Below are 19878 nucleotides of genomic sequence, written 5' to 3'. Positions count from 1 at the left end.
GGTTGAACAGCCAGGGGGAGAGATTTGATCCCTGGGGGACACCACAGGTGGAGAAAAAGATGTCAGAGAGGAAGGACCCCAGTTGGACCTGGGAGGGTCGATTGGAGAGGAAAGAGGTCAGCCACGCCAGAACCTGACCAGTGATACCCAGGTTATCACGGAGACGGTTGAGCAGGATGGCATGGTTGACAGTGTCAAAGGCAGAAGAGAGATCGAGCAGAATGAGAACACACGGAGTGTTGGAATCAAGGTTCAAGAGTAGGTCTTCACGGATGTTCAGGAGAGCAGTTTCTGTGCTTCTGGCAGCTCTGAAGCCAGATTGATGGTCATGAATACTGCCAACAGATTCAGCATGGAGGTTAAGCTGGGAGATGGCCAGTTTCTCCAGGAGCTTGCCCAGGAAGGGAGTGATGGAGATTGGGCGATAGTTAGCCGGGCAGGAGGGGTCAGAAGAGGGTTTCCTAAGAAGAGGGTGCACAAGGGAGTGCTTAAGGGGGGATGGGAAGACTCCAGAGGCGAAGGAGTGGTTGCAAAAGTCAGCCAGGGCAGGAGCCAGGGCGTCAATGTGGTCCTTGATAGTTTTGGAGGAACAGGGGTGAACCTGTTTGGATGAGACTTTCATAGATCGGACTTGTCTGGAAACCTCATCAGCAGAGAAAAGGGGAAAGGCAGAGAAGGAGGGAGGAGGGGTGGCTGTAGAAGGGCAAGAGGAAGAGCCAGGAAGAGAGGGAGGGAGGTGATAGGAGGAGAGTGAGGACAGGATGTCCTGAGTTTTAGAGATGAAGTGAGAGGCAAGTGCAGTGCAGAAGGCCTGAGAGGGGACAGGAGAGGTAGAGACTGCAGCAGGGTTGGCAAGCTCCATGCAGATTTTAAAGAGTTCGGCTGAGTTGTTAGATGCCGCAGAGATGCGGGCTTGGATAAGGGCTCTCTTCTTGGAGAGAACGGAGAGACAGTATTGCCTTTGGAGCAGGCGGCAGGCCAGTTTGTCAGAGGATGAACATGAAGCACGCCATTTCCTCTCTGCCACCCTGCACTTGCGTTTAAGGGTAACGAGCTCCGAGTCATACCAGGAGTTACATTTGGCTTTAGGCTTCAGGCGGATTCTCATGACAGGGGCAAGGATATCAAGAGTATCAGATATAGCAGAGTGGAGCATGGAGAGGGCAGTGTCAGTGTGGGAGTCAGCAGAATGGGGAGGGGGTGTGCGAAGGTGGCAGCGAAAGCCTCAACTGACACGCGCTTCATGGGTCGGATGACCGAGAAGGTGGGTGGCAGTGGTGAGGGTGGCTTTGTCAGTGGGGTAGGGAGGGTGATGTGGGAGGATAGGAGAAAGTGATCACTCCAGGAGAGAGGAGTGGAGAGAGGGACGGAGAGGGGAAGGTCAGAAGAGATCAGAGCATCAAGAGTGTGCCCTGCAGAATGAGTAGGCCCAGACGGGAGAATAGAGAGTGAGAGAGAGTCGCAGAGGTCACGAAAGAGTCCCGTGGGGGGACAGGAGACATCCAAGTGGATGTTGAAGTCACCAAGAAAGAGGAGTTGAGTGGTTGAGGACAGGAGTGAGGAGGAGAGGTCAGCCCACTCGGAGAGGAAGGAGGAGATTTGACCAGGTGGCCGATAGATAGCCACGGTAAGGGAATGGCTAGGAGAGAGAGACAGCAGACAAGGCATTCAAAAGAGGAGTATGACTGCGTAGGAGTGACAGTGGCAGGAATCCACTCAGGGAAGATAAAGGCTACACCCCCCCCTGCACGGTTGGGCCTGGGCACGGAGAGGATCTTGTAGCCGTCAGGTAGGAGTGTGTCAAAGCTGGTGACAGAGCTGGCCGTGAACCATGTCTCAGTGAGACCGAGGACGTCAAGGTCCAGTTCCTCAAGAAGGTGACAGATATCAGAAGAATGCTTGATTGCAGAGCGAGAGTTAAGAGTGGCAATGTGGAGAAGGTTGCCATCCTTGAAGGACTTCTGGGGAGGGGTACAGATCAGAGGTACGCCCTGTGGAGATGTAGAAGAAGGAGCAAGAGAGGGGGCAGGGAGGGAGGGTAGAGGCCAGGTAGCCGAGGACAGAGGAGGGGGGACAGCAGGAGAGGAAAGGAAGTTAATGAGGCATGGGGAGCGTCTGTCAAAGAGGTGAAGGTTGGCCCGAGGGCCTTGGACCAAGACGGTCCCGTTAGCGTAGACATTAATGATGGCCTTAGAGGAGTGGAAGGAGGCCAAGAGGACATCCCAACGGGTGCCACCATTAATGGGAGAAGAGGAGAAAGGAGAGAGCACAGAGACCATATGAAGGGTCCATAGGTCAGGCGAAGGCACGAAAAAGAGGATGTCAGTGAGAGTTTCCTTGGAGCAGGCACTAATGTAGGTGTCAGCGATAGGGAGACCTGGGTTGGAGACCAGGATGTCCTTTTTAAACTTTTTCCTACCAGATTTAGTGAGGAGAGCAGGGTAGTCAATAGAGAAGCAGTTAGAGAAGATAGTCGAGATAGAGAGCACCATGGAGTAGAAGGGAGTGGGGGAGGAGGACAGACGATACGAGAGCACGCAGGCAGTGAGAGAGCGGCCAGCCCTAGTTTACCACATTACAGAACAGTGCACCTCCAGTGCACGAGTGCGTATTAGGTACAGAGGCCACCTAAGTTTGAGAATCCTGCGGGGGGAGAAAAACCCTGATTACCACAATTCAGAACAGTGAGAGCGTATTAGGTACAGAGGCCACCTAAGTTTGAGAATCCTGCGGGGGGAGAAAAAACCCTGATTACCAAAATTCAGAACAGTGAGAGCGTATTAGGTACAGAGGCCACCTAAGTTTGAGAATCCTGCGGGGGGAGAAAAAACCCTGATTACCACAATTCAGAACAGTGAGAGCGTATTAGGTACAGAGGCCACCTAAGTTTGAGAATCCTGCGGGGGGAGAAAAAACCCTGATTACCAAAATTCAGAACAGTGAGAGCGTATTAGGTACAGAGGCCACCTAAGTTTGAGAATCCTGCGGGGGGAGAAAAAACCCTGATTACCAAAATTCAGAACAGTGAGAGCGTATTAGGTACAGAGGCCACCAAGTTAGAGAATCCTGCAGGGGGAGAAAAACCCTGATTACCAAAATTCAGAACAGTGAGAGCGTATTAGGTACAGAGGCCACCTAAGTTTGAGAATCCTGCGGGGGGAGAAAAAACCCTGATTACCAAAATTCAGAACAGTGAGAGCGTATTAGGTACAGAGGCCACCAAGTTAGAGAATCCTGCGGGGGAGAAAAACCCTGATTACCAAAATTCAGAACAGTGAGAGCGTATTAGGTACAGAGGCCACCTAAGGTTGAGAATCCTGCGGGGGGAGAAAAAACCCTGATTACCAAAATTCAGAACAGTGAGAGCGTATTAGGTACAGAGGCCACCTAAGTTTGAGAATCCTGCGGGGGGAGAAAAACCCTGATTACCACAACTGTGGGACATAGTGAGGAGAAGACACCATGCGAAGAAGTGACCAGGAATAGATGGGGTGGGCCGGGAGAGGTGGAAAAAGAAGTGCAGGCGCCAGGCGTCCCCTGCAGACACCTGCAGACACACACAGGGAGCCGCAACTGTAGGAGCCGCCCTTTGCCTAAGGGGCCCTTAGCCGAGGGGGCTGCCGGGCAGGGGGCTGCCCAGGAAGGGGTGGATATAGGGGGGTGTGGGCGGGCAGGGAGGCGGGAAGGGAGAGGAGGACCAGGAAGTGGGAGGGGGGAAGCAGCACAACAACGTGCTCAGAGCGCGAGGCAAAAATAAAATAATTTTACAAAATGTAGCACAAACTCACAGAGGCCCGCAGGGCCAGGCAGGGCTTCCCTAAGCCTGCAGATCCCTCAGGCTACCGGCGACTGCTCTCCCACGCTCCGAAGAACAAAGAAGCGAGCGGGGGGAGCAGCCGCCGAGTAGGCCAAGAGGGAGGCAGCCAGGCAACCAATCAGAGGGGGGGGTGGGCGGGCAGGGAGGCGGGAAGGGAGAGGAGGACCAGGAAGTGGGAGGGGGGAAGCAGCACAACAACACGCTCAGAGCGCGAGGCAAAAATAATTTTACAAAATGTAGCACAAACTCACGGAGGCCCGCAGGGCCAGGCAGGGCTTCCCTAAGCCTGCAGATCCCTCAGGCTACCGGCGACTGCTCTCCCACGCTCCGAAGAACAAAGAAGCGAGCCGGGGGAGCATCCGCCGAGTAGGCCAAGAGGGAGGCAGCCAGGCAGCCAATCATAGGGGGGTGGGGGTGCAGGGAGGCGGGAAGGGAGAGGAGGACCAGGAAGTGGGAGGGGGAAGCAGCACAACAACGCGCTCAGAGCGCGAGGCAAAAATAATTTTACAAAATGTAGCACAAACTCACGGAGGCCCGCAGGGCTTCCCTAAGCCTGCAGATCCCTCAGGCTACCGGCGACTGCTCTCCCACGCTCCGAAGAACAATAATAACTTAACTACTGAATATTTGTGTGCTAATCTCTTAAAATATAAATCTAAGATTGATCAGTTTTCCAATAAAACTGGCAAAGCGTTGGCTTCATAGCTCAAATTTAAAAAAGATAAAACAAGGATTACTGTCATTAAAGACCAATATGGTGATGACTGCGCATGCGCGAGCCGCGCATGAAGAGCTAATCGTCTCGGGCTCCCGGCGGCCGCGGAATATATCCTGTAATTATTCCGTACATCGGAACCACCCGACCCCAAGACACAGCACCGCGGTGGCGGACGTCCACAGGCAACAATAGCTGCGGCCTGGGGCGAAATCGGTCCCAGAAAGGCGAAGAACTCGACCCCAGAGTCGCTGGTGCAAGACTTGCCGCCATTGCCGCGCGGCTGCAGAGCGGCCGCTGCGCCCTTCTGCCCCCTGAGCCATCGAGGTGCGGGCACTTCATAGAAGGCAGAAGACGGCCCCGAACCGACACCTACAGACTGCAGCCCGGAGCCCCTCTCTCTCCGAGCCACGCAAGACAGCCAGACGCCTACCCACGCTGCCGCGCCAGACAGGATGGCATAGGAGAGGAAGAGGACGGGGGACGAGACACGGAGCTGAGATCTCTCCGCCCCTCCCCCCCCGCCACTGGGGAGACAGCAGCGTCCGGGATTGAGCCGCGACGCAGACACAGGCAACACAGTGCCACGCTCCCCCCAACAATACCGACAAGGTACGTGGAACCTCTTCCCCCCCCTAACGAACCGAGGGACGGCGTCCCGCACGAAGGAAGGGGCACACCCCCCCTCCCACGACAACAACGGAGATGAGTGAAGGGGATTGAAGGCACTCTCCGCCCCCACCTCTAGGAGCACCCTGTACTGGTGACTGGGTCCATAACCTCACCCCCACACTGCGAAAGGGCTTAAAAGGCCCGGAAGACTGGCCACAAAGCGGCAACCTTGGGACACGATTGTTGGGGGCACGAAGGCCCCTGTTGCAGGACCCATAGCCCCACTGGCAAAAAGTTTCTGGACACACACCCCACAAGGGGGAACAACTCCCGGTGGAGACGAGCATTGGGGCAACCCCCCCCGCCGCAGATCAAGGGCCTTGGGCCCCATTACCGCTGGGAGACCGGGCCGTCACCCTACAACCAGGTCCCTGGGAGGATAATACTCCTACAGAAGTGCACGCGGTGGGGTGTGCGTGACTGGCGCCGGAGACAGCACCCCTCTGCGCTTCAATCCACTCAGGAACAGTACACATTCGAGACGGTGGGCACGGTCCTCACGTGTATGCCCCTACCAGTGTTTCGAAACAGAGACAGAGTGGCAAAAGATAGACAACCGGCGAGCCCACCCCGACTTGGTGCCCTCGGCGATCCCCACGGGGCATCCACACGAACCACCCGGGCCTAAATCCTCACATAAAACACCGGCTCGGCCATGGGCAACGACAAGGTCAAGCGACAAACCATGCAGAGTAAAATGGACCTTTACACAGTGGAGGCCCCCTCCCGCCAGGAGACACAAAACCCGGCGGAAGCAGGCAACATGGAAGGAACTCAGGACCCCCAACTCTCCCTGAATGACTTAATGAAGGCAATTGGGGACTCGAGAGCCTTGCTGGAACTTAAAATAGGAGGTGTCTCCACGGAAGTATCTCTCCTTCGCCAGGATCTCCGCAACCTGTCGTCCAGGGTCGGAGAAGTGGAACAAAGGGTGTCGGATACAGAAGATAACGTCCGTCAACTGGAACAACAACTAGCCATAATCGCCCAGAAAGTTAACCAACTTGAATACCGGGCCGAAGACAGTGAGGGCAGAGCACGCCGCAACAACCTCAGGATTCTCGGGATCCCGGAAAGAGAGGAAGGCCCTAGTGTTGAACTTTTCCTGGAGGACTGGCTACCTCAAGTCTTTGCCCCAAAGAAATTGTCGAAATTCTTCTCTATCGAGAGAGCACATAGGGTACCCACTGGGAGACCCACCCCAGGAGCCCCGCCTAGAACAATAATAGCACGCCTCCTCAACTACCGGGACCGAGACGCTATCCTGCAGATGGCACGGGCCTCCGGCCCAATCACATACAACGGCTATAGAGTGGGGTTTTTCCCGGACTATACCAAAGAGGTCCAGAAGGCCTGCCAGCCATACGACTCTGTCAAGAAGAAACTTCACTCCTTGTCAATTAAGTTTGCTCTCTTCTTCCCGGCAATACTCAAGGTCCACCACGAGGGCACGACCCATTTATTCCACAATCCCAAAGAAGCATGGGACTGGCTTGAAACACAGATCCTCAATGGGCCCATGGCCCGACACTCGCCCTCCGGACCGCCTGCGTGCAAACCCGGCCCCGGGCAGTGCTCGCCACCCCTCACCCGGACAGACCCGCAAACCGCATCGCCACAGCATCCCACCCAAAACACCACTGAGAACGGATGAGGTCTGGGCACCACAGAATCGAACTGGCTACGTGACAACACGGAAACTACATCATTGCGGCCGCCACCGTTCAGGTACCGCAGTCTCCACAAGGGCTACCACCCTAGGTCGGGTCATCCCGACGCAGTTTAAGTTCACCAAGTTACAAGTTCAATGTTTGGGCGACAGGTGCTCCCAGTTGAGGGGGGGGGGACAGGATGGGGGGAGTTTTGGGGAACCGAGGAAACCGAATCACAAGAAAAGAAAGATGGAAACCAACAAGAACAGACAAGGCGAACAAATACTGTTTTGGGCCAGGACAAGAGACACAAGTGTCTACCAGCCTTCAGGCGCTCCAGTGCGGAGCGCCCCCGGATGTCCCCCCTGAGAAGAAAACGACACATGTCCCCGAGGGGAAAAATGCAACGGCCACTAATCCTCCCTGCTACCACGCCAAATAGACTAACGCAGACGGGATGAACTCCAACAAGCTGACATTACTGTCCTGGAACGTCAATGGCCTCGGCTCTAGCATAAAGCGGAGACTGGTGCTCCAGTACCTAAACCGACACTCCCCGGACATTGCCCTCTTAAACGAGACACACTTGATAGGCACAAACACCAACTTTTTCAAAAGGTCCAACTACTCGAATGTCTACCATGCCGGATTCACGAAAGGAGCCAGGGGCACAATGATTCTCGTTCACAAGAGAGTCCCTCTCCAGGTTAGGAGGATCAGGGCGGACCCCCGGGGTCGCTATGTATTGATGCTAGCGGACATCTGGGGCGAGAAATGGGGCCTGGCAGCAATCTATGCCCCCCCAACGCTGACGAAAGAACTGCTCGCCGAGCTTCAGAGCTTGCTCCTAGAGGTGGAGGCTGATGTGTGGGTGCTCGTAGGGGACTTTAACGAAGTAATGGACATCACAGTTGACAGAACCTATAGGCGAGCTGGAACAGGTCCCACCTCCACGCCGCTCGCCATGTTCGCCGAGGCTTCAGGAATGGTGGACGCGTGGCGCACACTTCATGGAGACGAGGCAGGGTTCTCCTTCTACTCAGGTGTCCACAAATCATTCTCCAGGATCGACTACGCCTTCGTCCCCCGCAACATGACCCACAGGCTTCTCAACGCTGCATTCCTCGCGAGAGGAATTTCGGACCACTACCCGCTTCTTTTAACTCTCAAAAAATCCTCCTGTCGCCCGGATCGTAATTGGCGCCTAAATACATACCATCTCCGTCTCCCTGAAATTGCAGAGGAGCTAGAAAAGAGGACAACGGAATACTTCGAAATTAATGAGGGCTCGGTGGACTGCCCGATCTCGATCTGGGAGGCATACAAAACAGTCCTACGAGGGGAGGTTATTTCCACGGTTTCCGCCTACCAACAATGCCAAGTCCAGAAGATCAGGGAAGCAGAAACACGCGTCCTGGAGTGTGAGCGACAAATCCTTATACAAAACACCCAAGAAACAAAGGAAGCGATGCTCACGGCGCAAGAAGCCCTCAGTAACCTGTCTCTAGACAACACACGAACTGCCCACCAATTAGTCCGGAGCCAAATATACGAAGGGGGCGACAAAGCTAACAAGACTCTGGCCTGGTTGGAGAGACGCGAGCAAAGCAGGGGACACGTAAGGGCAATCAGATCACCGGATGGGACATTGTTGACAGAAGACTCGGATATCGTCGAGGCATTCGCCACCTATTTTAAAAATCTCTATACCCCACCTATTGGGAATCCATCAGTTGAACCCTCTCGATACCTCGACCACATCGAGATTCCGATACTCCCGCAGCACCAATCTGATCTCCTGAATGCGGACATCACTGACACCGAGGTACAAGATGCACTGGCGCAACTCCAACCCGGGAAAACTCCGGGCCCTAATGGGTTCCCAACTGAAACGTGGAAGTGCCTCGGAGGCATGCTACCTGTCCACATGCACCGCATGTTTCTACGCAGCAAGGAACTAGGAGCCCTTCCCCCAGACCTCAAGAAGGCATGCATAGTTGTCATACATAAGCCTGGGAAACCCCCGGAGGAATGCGCCTCCTATCGTCCGATATCCTTGATCAATGGCGAAGCGAAGGTTCTTGCCAAAACACTCGCTAACAGACTGCTGCAAGTGATCGAGACCCTCGTCCACCCGGACCAATGTGGTTTTATGCCCAATAAATCAACTCGGATGAACCTACGCAGAGTCCAATTGGCACTGTCCAGGGCAAAGGAAATACCAGCCCCACTCGCCCTCCTGGCGGTGGACTTCGAAAAAGCTTTTGACTCTGTGGGGTGGGACGCTTTGTGGGAGATCATGGCTAGGATGAATCTGGGCCAGACATTTATATCTTGGGTAAAACTTTCATATGCATCCCCGGAAGCCACGGTGAGGGTGAACGGCAGGTCCTCCAAACCTTTCCCCCTGGGTCGGGGCACGACACAGGGATGCCCGCTGTCTCCACTCCTCTTCCTCCTTGCCATCGAGCCGCTAGCGATTGAGCTTAGAGCTAACACCAACTGGACTGGTTTCGCCTGGCCGGGAGGGGGAGAAGACCGTCTTTCGCTCTATGCGGACGACCTGCTCTTATACCTCAGTAACCCGAGTATCTCATGCCCGGTGGTCTCCCGCATACTCAGGGAATATCAGTACTTTGCAGGCCTGAAGGTTAATGAGGCCAAAACCATCTTCTTCCCAATCCAGGGTGGCGAATCGGCGATCCCGGAGACCTGCCCATATCACGTCTCTATCAGGGAACTCAAATACATGGGTATACGGCTTGACCCGACGCTTGATGGGTTCCCCCGGCTTAATATAGAACCAGTCATAGAGCGGTTCAACAGAGACACCCCCCATTGGCAATCTCTTCCCCTATCGCTAATGGCTCAGGCCGCATTATTCAAAATGATGACCCTTCCCAGACTATTGTATGTCCTCCAAAATGCCCCATTCCCCATCCCCCGAGAAACATTCGCACTCATTGACAAGAACCTCCGCACACTGCTATGGGGCGGGAAACAATCCAGGATTGTCCTTGTTACGCTCCAGAGATCGGTGTGGGAGGGAGGCATCGGTTTACCCTGCATACGCACCTATTACCTGGCCACACAGATAGGGGTGGTGAATGACTGGATCCACGCGGATCCCACTATTCCACACACCCGAATAGAGCTGGAGACCATGTCCCCGCTAACACCGCTCCAAATCCTCTACGCCACCCACGATCAACTCCCGATGCTGCCCAAAATGACCCACCACATCCGGCACGCATTGCGGGCCGCACACAAACTAATCGACTGGGAAGAACAGCCAACACTGTCGCAACCCATATGGCACAATGCGCTCCTCCCGGAACTAGTGAAAATGGGCTCCTTCGGTCACTGGCTGGCAAAAGGAATACACGCATTAGCACACGTGATACAAGAGGGCCGCCTCCTGAGCTTCGAGACCATGCGCGAACAATTCGACCTGGCACCCATGGACCGGTTTCGGCATGCGCAACTGTCCCACGCCATCCGCACCCAATTCCCCGACACTACGGTCGTACCTCCATGTTCTCCCATCGAGACCAATATCCTTCCACAGCACATCTCCTCTAGGGTCACTTCCACTCTCTATCAGGCCCTTAACTCATTCAGGGCTACACAACTCGACGGGCTAAGGGCAAAGTGGGAAAGGGATCTGGGCCCCCTGGAACCTGAAGATTGGGTGGAGGCGTTAATGTCCCCAAGAGAAATTGGAATAGAATCCAAGCTCAGACTAATACAGCTAAGGATTCTCCATCGTTCATACCACTCACGCACTGCAATGGCCAGATGGGGGGGAATTGAAGACGGGACATGTGTCCGTTGCAATACTGAACCCGCCACCTTCTACCATATGATATGGGACTGTCAGGCGATACAGGCCTTCTGGGTGGGCTTTGTCAACACCTCAGCCGCTCTGGCGACACCAATCCCTAGGGACCCCAAGATGATACTCTTGGGCATTGGGGGTGAAGTAGACCTGTCCAAAGATGAAAAATGTTCTTGGCAATTGCATTGGGGGCAGGCAAAAGACTTATTGCGGCCAATTGGGGATCTGCCGAACCATTGAGCCTGAACCGTTGGAGTAATGAGTTGGACAGGTGCGCAACCTTAGAGTGCCGGATCTATAATGTAAGGGGCTGTCCCCGCAAATTCGAAAAAATATGGGGTAAATGGCTAGACGCTCATTGTGCCCCGCGGGTGGGGGTACACCGGCAACGCTGCTAGCATTGTTTGCCTGCCTTGTCATATTGTTGTCTTGCGGTCCTCGGCCCTACGGGCCCTGTTGCTATGGATAATTGCCTTCAACGTGTACACTGCTGATTCATGTCTTATTCATGTACGTTTCTCTATGTTATGTGGTTAAAAATTCAATAAACTGAGTTTAAAAAAAAAAGACCAATATGGTAACAGAGCCATGACTGACAAGGACATTTTACAAGTATTCTCCACATTTTATCAAACATGATATACATCTGAAACTATGCCTAACAGCACTCATGCATCTGACTTTCTCAATCATTTACATTGCACTACATATGCTAATTCCAATCTCTAATCTTTAAATAATTCTCTGTCGAGTGAAATCTACAAAGCCATTAAAAATCTCAAAAAGGGCAAAGCCCCAGGTCCTGACGGTTTCTCTATTCATTATTTTGCCCATTTTAAAGAAATTTTAGTCCCCAAGCTTAATGATTTATATACATCCTTTATCGCCAGTAAAAAAGCCACCGGCTCCTTTTCTGAAGCAATGCTTATTGTGTTTCCTAAACCCAATAAAGATCCTGAATCAGCCCAGAATTACAGACCCATATCCCTAATTAATACTGATTGTAAGATATTTGCCAACATTTAGGCCAATAGACTCATTCTCCTTCTTCCAAATGTAATAAGAAATGATCAGGTAGGGTATGTTAAAGGGAGAATGCCTCAGCGAACACTAGACTATTCACTAACATTATAAGTATTATTCAAAATTCTCCTAACCCTTATGCGGCAATAGCATTCGATGCAGAAAAACTTTTTGATAGGGTCGAATGGGACTTTATGTTTCAAGCTCTAGCCTGGCATGGGATCCCCGACTCGTTCATATCAATGGTTAAAGTATTATATACCAATCCTACAACATCAATTTTTATAAATAACCAAATGTCTCCATTATTTCCTCTTCATAGAGGCACTCGTCAGTGCTGTCCTTTCTCCCCTCTTTTGTTTATATTGGCATTAGAACCACTTTTAGAGGCAATTAAATAAGAAGATAAGATAATTGGTATTCAGTTTAAAAACATCAACATCAAAACGGTTGCTTATGCAGATGATGTACTACTTTTCTTAAAGGTATCAGATATGAGTCTACAATATCTAAAACGTATCATTGCACATTTCTCCCTTGCATCAGAATACAAACTTCAAGTCTAGGAATGAAATGGTGTCCATCAGGTATTAAGTATCTAGGCATCCAAATCTCATCATCCAAGTTGGACATTATAAGTGAATCAAACAAACAAACGAACAAGAACATTGTTAATCAGAACACAGTTCACATCATCACCAGAGTAAAGGAACTAACCAACACTTGGTCACCTCTCTTTCTTTTTTGGTGGGGGAGACTAGAGACTCTTAAAATGATGATTTCACCTATTATACTGTATTTTCTATATATGCTTCCTCTTCCCTTTCCAACATCTTTTTTCAAATCTTTAGATTCCTGTATCCTCCATTTTCTATGGGGGAAGAAGAAGAGAAGGATCTCATTGTGTAAACTCAAAAAGCCCAGATTTGAGTGAGTTTTCCTGATTATAAGAAATATCATGTTGCCTTTGTTCTAAGACAAAGGGCCACATTACGAGGCTTGCGCTCACGGAATGAAGGGGGCCGGTACGGGACCGGCCCCCTTCATTCTGTCAGCGCTGATTACAGGATCGGACGCCTGGTAAAACCAGGCATGCTTTCCGGGTCCCGCGAGGGGAAGAAGGTGATAACAACGGGACACTCATAATGTGCCCGTTGTTACCTCCATCCCCAATGGGGAATGGTTCCTGCAAGGAGGACTTACTGGGTCCTCCTATGTCGGAATGACCCGGTAAGTCCCCATTGCAGGAACCCGGTAAATGAGCCTGGTTTGGTGGCAGCTCCATGGCTACTGCCAAAATCGTACTGAGGGCGAAACACAGTTATGGTTTTTCCCAAACAATATGGGCATGTCAAACTGGGTACTCATTGGGAGAATTTCCCCCATATTCTCCCAGACTGTCTATATATCAATAATAAGAATAGATGCTTTGCTAGCAGAAGTGTGTGTTCCTACCTAATTTTACCCCATACGAATAGCTCTCAGTTTATATCACAGTATATTTGGGTGAACCCCCTAATAAAAATTAATAGGAGAACTATCTGTTGGAGACCACGGCTATCTCTTGGTTACCAGACATTTGGTCGAAAAAAAAAGGTCGACAGGACAAATGGTCGACACCATTTGGTTGAAAACCAAATGGTCGAATTTTTTTATTTTTGTATTTTCACATTTCTTTTTTTTTTGGGGGGGTCCCCCCATCCCCCTTTTTTTTCTTAAAAAAACCTTTTTTCCCCCTAAACGAAAACCTAAAAAATATATATATAAATAAATAAATTAATTCGACCATTTGGTTTTCGACCAAATGGTGTCGACCATTTGTCCTGTCGACCTTTTTTTTCGACGAAATGTCCGGACACCCTATCTCTTGGCATTAAGTACATAGGACAGTTGTTTATTCAAGGCATCTCATTAACCTTTGATGAATTTAGAACTAAATTTCAAGTCCCAAGTTCTTTCCTCCAGAAATATGTGAGTTTAATCAATGCTATTATGGAAAACTATGAATTGTTAGTTTCCAACCCTAATAGCTTTCATGCTCAAAGACTACTCCATTTATCTAATCCTATTGTCACAGCGTTGATGGTTTACAAAGCATGCTCCTCTACGTCAACAGATGAAGTTTTGCGTAAATGTAAAGAAGCGTGAATTCAAGATTGTTCCCTTAACATCACACAATCTAGATGGCCATGTGTATGGATCAGGATTTCTAAAGTAATCGTCTCAGCCAGCCTGCTGCAAATGTTGCATTTCTTCCACCACAGGGCTTTCAAAACCCCACTCATGCTCTTTAAACGTGGATTATCCCGAAATGACAATTGTTGGAGCTGTCAAAACTCTCCAGGATCCTTTAAGCATATGATTTTTGAATGCCTTTATGTTAAAGTTTATTGGGAAAAGAATTTGGGAAAACTCTTACAAGTATCTTCCAAATACAGCTGACTATTTCTTTTGATGTTTTATTTCAAGGAAGTGAAATAATTCAACCTGCAATTGATAAACATAAAGATTATTGGTTTGATTTACTTATCGCCATAGCCATCCAGAATATCACTTCAAATTGGAAGAATCTTAAAGGTGTTCACTTTAAATTTTCGGAATTCAGTTTATCTTCATAGGATGGAAAAATGTAATGCAGTATCCCCGCTCCTGTTGCATAAATATCTATTAAAACAGCAATCTTTCTTACATTATTTGAATTATGTAATACCTAGCCAAGATTAGAAAATATGGTTAGGTATTATTAGCTCCTACTCCTTTATACAATGTCCCCTCCCCTCTTCTCCTTTCGTCCATGTTAGTCCTGTGCGTCTTGTGTGTCCATAGTTTATCCTACAAATAGCTACATAACTATTAGTCTATTAGAAAGTGCATTTCATGCATTGCATACAATAGGACATTTTTATATATTATGTAAGGTTCCATCGTTGCTCAAATGGTTGTTCATGAACCCTTTTTATTATAGCCACTTGTGGCACGTGTACTATTCTAATTGCTGTTCGAATTGTTATATGAACCTTATATACTTACTGTACTTTAATTAAACATAAAAAACCTGGTCATTCCTCTGTCACTTATGAGCCATGTTTCTCTCCTAATGGGAAAGTGAAATAGGTGATGTGCTACACTGTCTGTCGGGTAAGGTGGTTTTCCTGGTGCATTTCCCTTTACTGTGCAAGGAGTCAGTAAGGACAATTTCTCCAGGAACTACCCAGTTTGTGAATGAGATGGCGGGGTGTCACACTGGTCTTGGGCCAGGGCGTGCTTCCATAGGCTTTCCAACTGCCACACAACCCTTTAGGCTTCCTCCTCAATCTCCCGCCATTCAGGACATGTGGGTGCTGCCTATTGCTCCCACTTGTGCCTGCTGCAAGAGGATAGCTCCCCTAGAGGTAAGCCCACTAAAATCTGTGCACAATAACCAGCTCTTTCTTTGTAAAGCGAGTACTAAAGCAGCTGACCACTTCACACAGTTTCGTTGTATGTTCAAGTTTTGAAAGTAGTTGTAAAACAAAGGGGGTTGTTTAGGCTGACATAACTTTGTATTCTGGTACGTGTAGGATTCTATTCAGGATTGTGAAAATAAAGCTATAATCACTCTTTTTGCTTAACATAAGGTTTTTATATATTTGTGAGTTTGGCTTGTATTGTGATCTGTGCACTTTTAAATCAGCTTTATGAAACCGAGCATTATTACAGCTCCTTACAACGATATATAAACACACATTCATCTCAGCGAGAGGTGAGAATATATGTGATCAAGTTTCTAAAGGGCAGACTGGGATCACATCCCATTTTACAGAGTGTGTGATCCTGGACAAATCTTTTAATTTTACTGTGCCGTGTCCTTCAAAATAGGGATGCCAAGTATAGGTTTCCTGTTACAGGGCCAGCGAGACAGAAAATGGCTACAGGTTTGTGTTGTGGAGGGCAGGGAAGAAGATGCCAGCTGGGTTGTTGTGGTGGGGGTGAAGGAGACTGGATGGCAGCTGGGCTGTTGTGGTGGGGGTTAAGGAGACTGGATGGCAGCGGGGTTGTTGTGGTGGGGGTGAAGGAGACTGGATGGCAGGTAGGTTGTTGTGGTGGGGGTGAAGGAGACTGGATGGCAGGTGGGTTGTTGTGGTGGGGTGAAGGAGACTGGATGGCAGGTGGGTTGTTGTGGTGGGGGTGAAGGAGACTGGATGGCAGCTGGGTGGTTGTGGTGGGAGTGAAGGAGACTGGATGGCAGCTGGGTTGTTGTGGTGGGGGTGAAGGAGACTGGATGGCAGGTGGGTTGTTGTGGTGGGGGTGAAGGAGACTGGATGGCAGGTGGGTTGTTGTGGTGGGGGTGAAGGAGACTGGATGGCAGGTGGGTTGTTGTGGTGGGGGTGAAGGAGACTGGGTGGCAGGTGGGTTGTTGTGGTAGGGGTTAAGGAGACTGGATGGCAGGTGGGTTGTTGTGGTAGGGGTTAAGGGGACTAGATGGCAGGTGGGTTGTTGTGGTGGGGGCTAAGGGGACTGGATGGCAGGTCGTTTTGTTTTGGTTGCAGAGGCAGACAGGAAGTTATGCATATTTCGCTGGCTCATAGAGCAAAGCCACGCCCCAGGGTCCGGCTCTACCCATTAAATCTTTAGCTCCCCGCCTCTTATTTTTAACACATATCTGGAGATGGAATTTCAGCCTCGGTGCACTGGACGAATGACATGAGGCAGGGCTAGGACGTTGAAGTTAACTTTTTTTTTCGCAATTACGTTATTAAAGATCTAACAACATACATGCAAGCATTCCCCATTCCAGTCGGTAGTTGCTAATCAAGTCCTGGTTTTATCTTTGCATTCTGGAACTGGGGGTGCTGGGTTTATGATGGGCAAATCCGATACTACAAGTTCCAGTCTTCCAGAATACAAAGCTAAAACAAGGATTGCGCTCTCACGAATGGAAAGGTTCAAGTTGGCAAGTCTGCCAACATCATTTAAACATGTATTTCTGTGGGTGAGGAAGGTGGTTTGTATGTCGGGGATTGTGCCACAAGTCATCGGTCTGGCAATCAGAATCTCAGTATGTTTGATTTTCAAAAGTAGGCCGCTCCGGTCAGACCTTACTTACCAAATTCCCATAGTGCTCTGGTTGGGCTTTCAATGCAGAGCAAGCAAATCACCACCCCATGTATCCCCATAAGCCTCACGCCAGTTCTGGAGGGTAAACGCCAGGCAGAAAGGACAGTGTAACCCCTCGAGGGGCCTACTCACTCCAAGAAGGGCCTGGTCCTCCAAAAAGGCAATAAACAGAGGACTACAAGTCCCAGAATGCAAAGTGAAAACCATGATGGCACTACCAGCACCCCACTGGAAGGGCACACATTGGTATGTATGTGTATGAGGATGGCTGAAACAGAGGACATTCTCAAATGAGGGTCCACCTCAGTCTGGGGCTACTCTGGGCTAAGCGAGATCTGCTCCTGTGCCCAGTGAGGAATGGCATCACTGGCACTGGGGGCAGGCAGGAGGGTACCACATTCAGTTGTGCGGCTGGGTGACACTTTTCTTTAGCCATGTTTTAGTCTTGGCTGGGCGGCGAGTAGGGTATTTTGTTGGGTAGAGAAGCCATTCTAGATGTGGGAGGCGTGAAATAAAACAAGGGTTCAGGGGGGCTTGGGAGAGGGCAGTCTCCAGTGGTGCCACAGCAGAAATTCAAACAGCACCATCTCCACCAGAACTGCACTTGACCCATGCCCAAACATACCCTTTCATTTCCATAACAGGCCGCCCAATGACTGTGAATTTTAATGAAGGCACACCGGGGTCATATTTGGACCAGTGGACAAGAAGGACCATGCACGTATCCAGTGGTGGATAAGGAATTTGGCAAAACTGCCAGTTCAGTGCCTTAAAAGCCCAAGCCAAAATGAGCACCCTTGCACCGGCTTATCATTTCAAAATGTATTTGTAAAAAAGCCTTCACAAATCAGATTCTTTGGCAGATCACAACATTGATATCATCAGTAAACAAAACTTCCAAGAGCAGGAGGAAGACTGGCTCATACCGAAGCCCCGAGATTCTCCACCGGCAGAAAGCTCAGGTGGGCTGCAGCAGATGAAATGACATTTCAGGTGATAGCTACCCAGAGGCCACCCTGCGGCACGCACGTGGCTCATCACACACCACCAACATGATATGTACATGGTTCTGACCCAGCCTTTCTGTCCTTTCAGAGGGACCCCCTTCAGAGTGAGCCGGAAATGCGATCCTGCTCTTTGCTAGGTTACATTGGTCGATTATATTCAGTCGGTCCTGCAATCAATAACAAAGGAGTGGGGAAATGGGAAGCAGCAAAGGGCATTTGGGAGTAGGAGCAGGAAAGGAGGAAACAGGTGAGAGGAAAGGGGTGAACAGACAAAAAGAGGGAAGGATGGAAGGGGAGAGAGGGAGGGGAAAGACCAGCCTTTGGAGAAGGATCACAATTCCCCCATAAGCCTGACCGCCAACAGTAACAACAAAAGGCACAAAAATAACAATAATACAATCAACAACAATGAACACAATTTCCCCGTAAACTAGACCGCCAACAGTAAAAACAAAAGGCACAACAATGACCATTATAAAATCAACAATGTGTGTCAAAGTCAGCCTGCAGGCGGAGGTGCCCACTCTGAAGGCTGCAGAGAGGTTGCCAACTTAATGGAAAGACTGGAGAGAAACCTCTGGCACAACCTCCCAGCTCCTGCTTCCAATGTGCTCCAGCAGGCAGTGCCGGATTAAACCTTATGGAGGCCCCTAAACAGCCGAAATGTCGCCCCCCCCCTTGCAAATAATGATCTAATACGTTTTTAATTTTCTGCACCGCTATATTTTGATCTGCTGTGGCTGGGCCCATAGGCAGGTGCATACTTGGCCTAACTGATAATCCGGCACTGCCAGCTGGCATGAATGATTGGGTAAACCTCTGGCACAGCCTCCCAGCTCCTGTTTCCGATGTGTGTCAGCAGGCATGATTGGGCGAGCACCAGTTGCTATGGAAACGAGGTAGTACGAGTCTGGTAAGGCACCCTGCCGGTCCCTGTTCAGCCTGGTAAGGTTGCTTAGGATTCAAATGCTGGATTATTTGGCTTCTTCCAGAGGTCCAGCCTCTCGAGCTGTCTCTAAGCACGTCACTGAACGTGAAAGGGAGTTAAAAGTCCGTTTCCTGGAGTGTCTTCTTTCATTTGCCTGGAATAGAAAAATAAAAAGTGATGAAAGGTGCACTTCCAAAACCAAGTGTGTAGATGAAGATACTACCCCGCTTTAGCTCTACACAGACATAGATGTAGCCTTGTGGCATGCACGCCTGCACAGATACCCCTATTTCTGCAAGCATGCAGGGTTAACAACCTCAAGAGCCCGAGAACCGGGGCACAGATACCCAAATGTTAATCCCAATCCCAGATCAGTTTAAGAAGGTGTTCTGGCAGCACTTTTAGTTCTTCAGGCCAACTCCTCTCATCATTCTGACCAGCAGGTCCCTTGTGAAGGTAGATGGCCTCACCCCCATTTCCGTTTTTCCCCCACTTGTTAAGTTTTCAATGTTCTCTGCTTTTACCACCTTCGCTAATAACAGTGGTGTGTCTCATTAGAGGGCGGGCCTGCAACGTATCCGACTCAGGAACCTGCCCAATGGGCTGTACTACTTTCAGGACTAATGTAGACTCAAGGAGAGCCAGTGGAATGCAATCAGATGCGTGTAGTAATTTCCTGACAGTGGCAAACAGCTTGTTCTCATGTATAATATTAAAGTTCCCTTCCTGTTTAGATACAAGGCCTGCAGTAGCATGCGTGTGTCTGGGCCTTCAACACTGCATGCTGTGTTACCTTTGAATTGGTAGCACATTTCCAGTGGAGACGCTGGATCGTTCAGCCACCATCACACTATCCCAAAATGGCAGACAGGATTTTTAAGACCTTGGACCATGGCAGGGGCTGAATTCAATTACTAAAATTAGCACAACACATCGTTTTAAGTGAAAACATTAGTAATGCACCAATCACAAACACTTGCACAACTAGGGAACTCGACCCATCAAGCCCAGCATTCACTGGGGCATTACTGCCAAAGCCTACCTATGAAAAGAGGGAGAAGCCTGGTGACTCTGAGGGTGTGAAGACAGTGCTTTGGACCGTCAGTGGAAAAGCAGAGAAAGGAGAAGG

General features: G+C 50.0%; 1 protein-coding gene across 1 annotated transcript in view; it reads right to left on the bottom strand.

Moving 5' to 3' along the window:
• Positions 1-17621: 17621 nt before the first annotated feature.
• Positions 17622-19878, bottom strand: part of LOC138580398 (sodium-dependent lysophosphatidylcholine symporter 1-like) — a 586401-nt gene continuing 584144 nt past the window's right edge. The window contains exon 14 of the mRNA XM_069650917.1: positions 17622-18903. Coding sequence (XP_069507018.1) covers positions 18846-18903 — 58 coding nt within the window. The 3' untranslated portion in view covers positions 17622-18845. The remainder of the gene's footprint in view (positions 18904-19878) is intronic.

The sequence above is a fragment of the Ambystoma mexicanum genome, chromosome 3p (assembly GCF_040938575.1).
Source record: "Ambystoma mexicanum isolate Mex_15411 chromosome 3p, UKY_AmexF1_1, whole genome shotgun sequence".
Taxonomy (NCBI): domain Eukaryota; kingdom Metazoa; phylum Chordata; class Amphibia; order Caudata; family Ambystomatidae; genus Ambystoma; species Ambystoma mexicanum.
This window is presented reverse-complemented; position numbering and strand designations above follow the sequence as displayed.